At 49.9% G+C, this 8985-nt stretch overlaps 1 protein-coding gene across 2 annotated transcripts in view; it reads right to left on the bottom strand.

Moving 5' to 3' along the window:
• Positions 1-8985, bottom strand: part of Lck (LCK proto-oncogene, Src family tyrosine kinase) — a 31047-nt gene that overhangs the window by 7115 nt on the left and 14947 nt on the right. The window contains exons 1-9 of one of the 2 annotated variants that reach the window (XM_023702994.1): positions 4640-4703; positions 4433-4542; positions 3383-3464; positions 3006-3096; positions 2769-2867; positions 2517-2620; positions 2147-2296; positions 1745-1897; positions 1432-1611 (exon numbers count right to left, since the gene is read on the bottom strand). In XM_023702994.1, coding sequence (XP_023558762.1) covers positions 1432-1611; positions 1745-1897; positions 2147-2296; positions 2517-2620; positions 2769-2867; positions 3006-3096; positions 3383-3464; positions 4433-4542; positions 4640-4679 — 1009 coding nt within the window. In that variant the 5' untranslated portion in view covers positions 4680-4703. Of the gene's footprint in view, positions 1-1431; positions 1612-1744; positions 1898-2146; positions 2297-2516; positions 2621-2768; positions 2868-3005; positions 3097-3382; positions 3465-4432; positions 4543-4639; positions 4704-8985 lie in introns of those variants that run through there. The other variant, XM_004642945.2, reaches the window with a different exon arrangement.

Genomic DNA, 8985 nt, shown 5'->3' with positions numbered 1-8985 from the left:
AAAGAAAGAAAGAAAGAAAGAAAGAAAGAAAGAAAAGAAAAATGCTTGGGAGGCTGAAGCAGCAGCAGCAGCATGAGTTTGAGGCCAACCTGGGCTACATAAGTGAGTTCAAGGCCAGCCTGCACTATGTAGTGAGATCCTGTCTCAAAAAAAGTCCTCACAAATCAAAATTTTAAAAAAAAGGCCTCACTCAGATATAGCAAGCAGCGCCATATTCCTGTTGATGGTCAATGTTACCAATCACAATACTCCCAATGAGCTTCCTCCTCCTCCTCTTTCTTCTTTGAGACAGGGCCTCATTGTGTATGTCATTCAAGTTGGCCTTAAACGCACTATGTAGACCAGTCTGACCTCAAACCCCCTTCGATCCGCCTGCCTCAGCCTCAGGAACACTGTGAGCACAGGCTTGTGCCACACAGCCAGCTAGTTCTCAATGAGTTCTGAATCCTCCTCAACCCACCACTTCAAGCAACCACCAACATTGATACACATGACAAAACTCATTTCCCATTTTCAGAACCCATATGAGCCAATTAACAGCTCATTTCACTCCCTGAAAGAGGGACAGATCTTGTTCACAATCAGAGCCAGAGAACAATAAACTTCTGGCACGTGCTGTTCTAATTTGTTCAATCTCACAAAGATCATGAGGAACTTATTACAGCATTAGTACCACCATTTTACAGATGGGAAAACTATAGCTGGAAGAAGTAATAATGCGACTAGTTCAAAGTCATACAATAATGAAACCACAGATCTAACCCTGGCAGACTCTAGAGCTTTATATTATTTCTGTATATTGTTTCTGAGGGCTCCCTTTTTAATTTCTGCTGTTATACTTTGACTGAGCACTAGGGTTAGTACAGGGACCTAGCCTGTCACATATGGCAAATCTGCATGAGCAAGGCCATGTCTAGAAAACTGTGTCTCAGGGCCCAGGAGATGGCTCAGTAGAATAAGCCCTTCCCTGACAAGCGCAAGGGCCTGAGTTCAATCCCTGGTTCTGCGAAAAAAAGAAAAGAAAGAAATCTGTGTCTCTCTTGCTAGTGCCCTCCTCTCTGTCCAATAGCAAACCATGAGAGGAACCAAAAAATAGGGTTTAGGAAGGGAGAAAAATGGGGCTAGGAACAAATTCACTGAGATAAAAGCATCCTAAGATTCACAGAAGACATGGAAGAAGCCAAAAGGAACTGTAGGTCAGGAAAGATTGGAGAGACTTTCTTGTGAACCCTGCGACCTTAGGCTGAGTCCGCAGACAGACTCAGAAGAAACCTTTTTTTGCCCCTCGAGGTGTCTTTAGGGGCCCAGGGAAGCTTCTCCAGAAACCCTCTGTGCTGGGCCATCCCAAGAGACACCTTCTCCCCGCCCTCGGGGAAGATGGGGTGGGGGAGACGGCAGAATCCCTAGCAGCAGCACAGCAGCGGCGCCCACCGTTCTCCATGTACTCTGTGATGATATAGATGGGCTCTTGCGTGACCACCGCGTAGAGCCGGACCAGCCGCTGGTGCTGCAGTTGTTTCATGAGATTGGCCTCAGCCAGGAAGGCGTCGGGGGACATGCTGCCCTGCTTCAGGCTCTTCACAGCCACCTTTGTGTGCCCGTTGTAGTACCCTGGGGTGGGCGGCGAGAGGGATTGGGGGAGTCGTCCAGAGCCAGCCGGGCAGCTGCCCCGGAATAGGTCACTGCCGCGGGTCTCTCGTGACCTGGGCAGACGCCTCCCTGTCCCCTCTTTCCCGGAACTCACCCATCCACACTTCCCCGAACTGGCCGGCCCCCAGCCGCTCCACCAGCTTCAGCGTCTCCCTGGGAACCTCCCACTCGTCCTCCCACCACGGCTTCTGGGGCTTCTGGGTCTGGCAGGGGCGGCTCAACCGCGTGCACAGTCCATCAGAAGCATCTACGAGGGCGAGGGAAACAGAACTGTCGGTCTGGAGAGCCTTGCACGCGCCCCCGACCCCACCTCTCCAAGTTTCCACCTTTGGGGAATGGACCGGCGGGGGTGGAGGGAGTGCGGATCCATCACCCAGCGGACCCTCCACGGAGAGGGAGGGAGAAGCACGGTGAAGGATGGCTGGAAGAGACCCCTAAAAAAGACTGGAGCAGGCAGGACGGTAAGGACGGGGGAGGAGAGCCCGCCGAAGCTCACTGGTGTAATGGCGGACCAATTCGTGCAGGCCGGGAAAAGTGATGCGAGGGGAGATATAGAAGCCGCCATTGTCCAGGTTACGGATCTTGTAATGTTTCACCACCTCTCCCTGGTTTTGATCGAAATCCCGGACTGACAGCGAAAACGATCCTGAGTGAATGAATGGTTGGTTGGTTGAAAGAAGAGAGACAAGAATACAAAAGCGAGGGAGGAGTGGCCACCTGCAGATCGGCTCGCCGCCTCCCCACCTCCCTCGAGGCTCGGGCTCACCCCTCCCGCACGTGCGCACTTGGCCGCACCCGCCGAAGGCCACACCCACACCCGAGGCCACGCCCCAACTTGGGCCCTGCCCCTGCGCTCTGCGGCTCACCCGCGGTGCTCTCGCTCTCACGAATCAGGAAGGAACCGTGTGTGTTTCCCGGCGCCAGGAGCTGTCGCTCTGCGTCCTTGCGGCTCAGGTTCTTGAAGAACCAGCTGCCAAGGACACAGGTGAAGGCCGTCGGCTGCTGGCCTGTTCTTCCCCGGTCACCCTCAAGCATTCACCAGCACCCTCAGGACCATTTCGTGCTCAGAGATCCCCAGATGTGCTCCCCATCTGCCCCCACGACGGGTGCCCACTCACGGTTCAGGCTCCAGGCTATTCGCTTTGGCCACGAAGTTGAAAGGGATGAAACCTTCCTGGCCGGTGATCAGGGACTGTGCCTTCCACCACTCCCCGTTCCTGCGCCACCGAAGCAATGTCAAAGCCTCCAGTTATACCAGGCCACCCCCACTCTCCCGATCCCACCTGGTCTCCGGAAGGGAGAAATGCTTCCTCCCATTTTGTCCCCTAGGTGCACACTCGCAGAGGGGCACTCACTGCTCCAGGATGCGGAGCTGCTCGCCCTTCTCGAAGCCGAGGTCTCCGTCGTGCGAGGGCTCATAGCTGTGCAGAGCGATCACCAAGTTGTCTGTTAAAGACAGGTGGTTGTCAGAGGACAGGCTGAGGTTGGTGTGGAGGATAGAGTTCTTGAGGCACAGGGTAGGGATCAAGACTGGGGCCAGAGGCTGGGCATGCCCGAACACTTGGCACACAGGCCAAGGCCAGTCTCCACAGGATAGCTGTATCCTGCCTCCAACAAAACAAAACAAGACCTAGAGCCGAGGTTGGACAGGAAAAAAGGGAGGGAGGGAGGAGAGAGAAGACAAAAAGCCAAGGAGCCAAGGGCACTGTTCCTCCCTGCTGGCTGGAGTCACCTTGCAGCGGGGAAGCTGGTGGGTTGGAGCCCTCATAGGTGACCAGTGGGTCCCGTACTTCAGAGCCATTCCGCATGAGCAGCTGTGGGGTGGGAGATGAAGGCAGATTCAGAGAAAGTAGACTGATCAGACCCTGGCTACCTGCTCCCCTGCTTCCTCTCTTGTATTTCTCCAGCCTGGCTGGGTCTCACGGAAATATGGATTTGCCAACTATATCAATACTTGCTGTGTAACTTCAGGTGGGTCCATTCCTCTCTCTGTGCATGCATTTCTGTCTGCTTTCCAAGGAAGAGGGCTGTCCTGGTTTTAGTTTTAGTTTGGCGGTTTTGTTTTTGTTTTTCTTTTTTGTTTGAGACAGGGTCTTAATCTTGAACTCACTCTGTGGCCCAGGCTGGCCTCAAACTCATGGTGATCTTTCTGTCTCAGCCTTCCTAGTGCTAGGATTATGGGCATGTGCCACCATGCCTTGCTGTTTTGTTATTTATTTATTTATTTATTTATTATTTTTGTCTTTTTGAGACAGATTCTCACTATGCAGTTCAGGCTGGCCTTGAGCCCACTTTGTAGCCCAGGCGGGTCTCGAACTCAGCAGTGATCTTCCTGCCTCAGCCACCCAAATGCTGGGATTATAGGTATATGCTCCCACACCTGGGCATTTATTTATTTTATGTACTGGGACTGACTCACAACCTCGCACTTGCCAGGCACGCGCTGTGCCACTGAGCTGTATCCTTGGCCCTATTTTGTAATATTTTTGCTGTTTTTGTTGTTCTGTTAGTTTAAGAACCTATAGCAGTGGGGCTGGAGGGATTGCTCGGTGGTGTAAAGCACCTACTTAGAACAAGCTTAGCAAAGCACAAGGACAGCGGTTCAATCCCCCAGCACCACATGCCAGCCAGCCCCGCCCCCTGGTGGGCTGAGCTGGCCACACACACACACACAAATAAATAAAAATTAAAAAAAAAAAAAAAAACCTATAGCAGTGATCCAGTTAGCTGTGGGTCACCCACCACCCAACTCCCTCAGTAAACCCTTTGTCTTGCCTCTTACCGTGGCCTTGCCGTCCAGGGGAACTATGGGATAATGGCAGTTCTCACACACATCGATGTTCTCCATCCAGTCATCTTCAGGGTTTGAGCTGCAGCTACAGCCCATGGTCCCTGAGGGAACAGAGAGGGGGCTGAAGGAGCTTCCCCTAGATCTGTTCCCTCAGCATCAGACATCCTAGGGCATTGCCCTGAGAATTTCCGAAATTACTTGAGACTATCGATCCCCCCCCAACCAACTCATCAGCCATGGAAGAGATGAAATGGGAGTTCTAGCTCCTGATCAGTGTTCTCCCTGAGCCCTCAAGTCACAAGTAAATTCACATCAGACCCAAGGCCCAGGCTAAACTTTAGGCCCCGCCCTCCCACCTGGGATGGGCAAACCGCCACAGAGGCACTTTTGTTAGTCTAGTTACCCACTTCCTGCCTCTCCAGTGCCTGCCAACATGGGGGGCTACCTCTTCCAGATCACCCACTCTTCTCCAAGCACTGGGAGAGACCTAAGTTTTGAGCAGATCTTCCCTTCCAGAGAAGATGCATGCTCCTTTCCTAGTCACTGTCCCTAGCTTAGCTGAGGGAACCCATGAGTCTTCTGCTCTCAAGAGGCAACTCAGGCCTCGGCCCTCCCCTGACACACTCACACCCACACAGTCTCCCTCAGAGGGCTCCTTCTCACAGGGTTTTGCTTCTCACTAACCGAAAACCCTCCACTGGCCTTATTGGCCATGACATTCTTGTTTGTTTGCCTGTTTTAGCAATGGAAACTTTTTGTCAGGTGAAACCAAGCAGAACTTTTTACAGCAGGTAAAAGTGGAGCCTCTCTGTCCAAGGCTGAGTGGGGACTGCCCTCTGAAGCTCCTAAGAGTCCCTCAGGCCCTTCCCTCTCTGGGGATGCTCATCAGAATGGCTTAGAAAGCTCTAGTCCTCAGGTAAAGTATAATTTCCCATGTGTTCAGGACCATGTACCATCATGATTAACTCTGCCTCCTCAGAGAGAGAGAGAGAGAGAGAGAGAGAGAGAGAGAGAGAGAGAGACTGTTCTGAGATACTTTGCCTTTCCCAAACACCCCACACTATTTTGTTACTTCACATGCTTATCTTCTTGCATCTGTGGTACTTTCATTCAGCTGTTGAGCTCTAGCATCCTCCTCACCTCCCAGTGCATAGGTCACCCAACCTGATGATGCTTTCCTAGTACTCTTCACTCTCCTGTCCTCCCCAGGCTCCTGCCACCTTCTGTACAGACCAGTCCATCAGCTCAGGCACTGATCGGTGATCACTGGTTGGCTGTCATTCCTACTGCTTCGCCCATCCCCTTGATGGACTGAGAATTCATAAAGAACAGAAGTTGTGGAGCTCAAAGCTGAGGCTGACATAGGAGGATCACTACAAGTTTGAAGCCAACCTGTGCTACAAAGTAAGTTCAGTCAATAGTGAAATCCTGCCTGAAAATAAAAAGAAAAAAGGATGGTTCGGGAGATAGCCTGGCAGTCAAAGCACCTGCTTGGCAAGTGCAAGGACTCAGGTTCCATTCTCGGTACCACATGCCATGCCAGCCCCGGAACCCCAGGCACCCCATGTGCCCTGTGCCAGCCACCAAAAACGGGCATGGTGACACACACACACCTGTAATCCCAGAGTTAGGGAGGCTGAGACAGGAGGATCACTAGGAGTCTGAGCTGTGAAGGGAGACCCTGTACCAAATAAATAAATAAATAGCATATGCTTGTAATCCCAGCACTCAGTAGGCTAAGGCAGATTATAAATTCAAATTCAAAGGGCCAGCAAGATAGCTTAGCACACTAAGTGCCTGCTTTGGCAAGCACAGGTACCATGGTTGGGTCCCCAGTCCCACATTGCCACACCAGCCCCACCCCTGGGGCTCGCTGAGCAAGCATCTGAGTCCGGGCATGGTGGTGCACGCCTGTAATCCCAGCGCTGGGAAGGCTGAAAACAGGATGATCACTAAGAGTCCAAACTGCGCAGTGAGATCCTGTACCAAATACATAAATGAAAAATCATAAATAAATAAAATAAATTCAAATTCAAGACCAGTTTATCCTAAATAGCAAGATCTCAACCCCCTCTAAAAAGAAAGCTGTATTTTATGCATGTGAAAGTCTCTCACAACCTATTGTTAATGAATGTCTACGAGAAAGCATGTGGAGAGTGAATGCATAGATCTCCTACCCACTAGGGTCTTAGAATCCATCAAGCGAAAAACAAAACAAAACAATCATCAGTCCAATCTGACTGATTAAGAGATTGATGGATAGGAGATGAAGATGTGGCTATGTTGCCCTAGGCAACGTCAAACTTCTGGGCTCAACTGATGCTTTTACTGTAATATCCAAGTACTTGAAATTATAGGTAGGCAACCACCATGGCCAGCATTAAACTCCTCTGATTTTATTTAGTTAGTTTTCTGTTTGTTTTGGTGCTGGGGATCAAATCCAGGGTCTCCACTACTGAGCTCTTCCCCAGCCCTAATCCCTGATTTTAGACAACCAAAGTGAGGTCCAGAGAGGCCTGCCAAAAATCATACAACCTGTGTGGTGCAGAACAAGCAAGCGTTGTGAATCTGCTGTATCTCAAAAGAGGTGGGCTCAGTAGAGGGCTTTGCTTCACAAGACACAGAAGATAAAGCCCTGCAGTCAGAGAGACCTGTGCTCAAATACTTCTTTTTTTTTTTTTTTTGTTCCTCGAATGCCTTCAGGGCACTTTTGGCCAGCGGGAGAGTTGTGAGGTTCGAACTCCAGCAGCCTGAGGCTGACAGCTTTGTGGAAGCAGCCACTTAAAGGCCTGAGCTAGGGCCAGGCCCCCTCAAATACTTCTTGTGAGCCCTGTGTGGTGGTTTATACCTGTAATCCCAGCTACTTGGGAGGCTTAGGAAGAATCACAAATTTGAGGTCAATCTGGGCATATTTGTTTTTCGAGTGTCTTTGTTTGTTTTGTTGAAATATGATCTTCTATGTAGTTCAGGCTGTTTCTGAACTCACCGTGTAGCCTAGGTTGGCCTCGAATTTATAGTGCTCCTCGGCCTCAGCCTCCTCAGTGTCAAGATTACAAGTAAGCACTCCCACAATGTCAGCATGGGCAATTTAGTGAGACCCTACCTCGTTCTTAGTACCAAAAAGAAAACATAATTTAGGGGCCAGGGAGATGGCTCAGTAGAATAAGCATTTGCCTGGTAAGCACAAGGGCCTGAGTTCAATCCTTGGTTCCGAAAAAAAAGAAGAAAGAAAGAAAGAAAGAAAGAAAGAAAGAAAGAAAGAAAGAAAGAAAGAAAGAAAGAAAGAAAGAAAAGAAAGAAAGAAAACATAATTTAGCAGGTTGTGATATTTGCTGTGTGACTTCCCTGAGCCTCCCCCCGCCCCCTACTAGGGATTGAACTCAGGCCCTTGAAGGGCTTATTCCGCTGAGCCATCTCCCCGGCCCCACCCCTTTGCTTTAGCTCATATTTCTTCAGCTCAGGTCTTCATAGTCTCCCACAGTAAAACGGAAATCACAGTGTATATGTTCCCGGAACATGAGTGTTACTTGACCTTATTTATGTAAGTTAGACAACACAGACTGGAATGGAGGCAAATGCAAAATGTCCATCAAATATTAAGAGACTTTCAGAAGACTAACACATTCCTACAAGTCCTTGGACCTGGGAACATTTGAAGAATGTCCTGCTGGCCAGAGTTCACTTAGCTGTGGCTGCAAATGACTTGTCTCTCTGTGTCTGTTGGTGTGCCCGTCTGCTTGTTACTTAAAATAATCTGTCTACATAGCCAAGATTGGCCTCAGACTTGTGATCCTCCTGCCTCAGTCTCCTGGGTGCTGGAATTATAGGAGGTGTCACTAAACCTGACTGCAAATAATTTCTTGGGAGGAGGTTTATTATTTGTTTTTGGTGCCAAGGACAAAAACCAGGGCTTCCAGCTTGCTAGGCAGTTGTTCTACCGCTGAGCCAAATCCCCAGCCCCCCCAAATAAATTTTTTTTTTAATTTATTTATTCATTTATTTTGTATGTGTGGCCAGCTCAGCCCACCAGGGGGCAGGGCTGGCTGGCATGTGGTGCTGGGGGATTGAACCGCGATCCCTGCGCTTTGCTTAGCTTAGCTTTTTTTTTTTAAGTAGCTGCTTTAGACCACTGAGCCATCTCACCAGCCCCCCAAATAAATTCTTGATTGTTTAATTCCTTATGCCCAGGAGGTGATTAATAGTACAGAGACCCCAGGGAAGGACTGAGAGCAACCTGGAGCCACCCCAAGATGAACTGAGTTATCCAGTAAGGCCAGGAGCACCTTGTTTGTGATTCAAAAAGGCCTTGGAAAGGCTCAGGTTGGTTATGTTGTAGAGCAGAGATCAACATCAGCCAGGCTACAGTCTTAGATCAGAAAGGTTCCTTATAGGCTCACCTTTTTTTTTTTTTTTTTTTGTATTTCAGGGAAGGGTCTACAGGGTGTTCAGGATCTCACTACTAGATAGGACTCACAGTGATTCGCCTGTTTACAGCCTCCCAAGAGCGGGGATTACAGGTATGTGCCACCACGCCCAGTCTCAAT

The sequence above is a fragment of the Octodon degus genome, unplaced genomic scaffold, assembly GCF_000260255.1.
Source record: "Octodon degus isolate 3935 unplaced genomic scaffold, OctDeg1.0 scaffold00163, whole genome shotgun sequence".
In the NCBI taxonomy this organism is placed as follows: domain Eukaryota; kingdom Metazoa; phylum Chordata; class Mammalia; order Rodentia; family Octodontidae; genus Octodon; species Octodon degus.
Note: the sequence above shows the minus strand (reverse complement) of the source record. Positions and strands in the feature narration are given on the sequence as shown.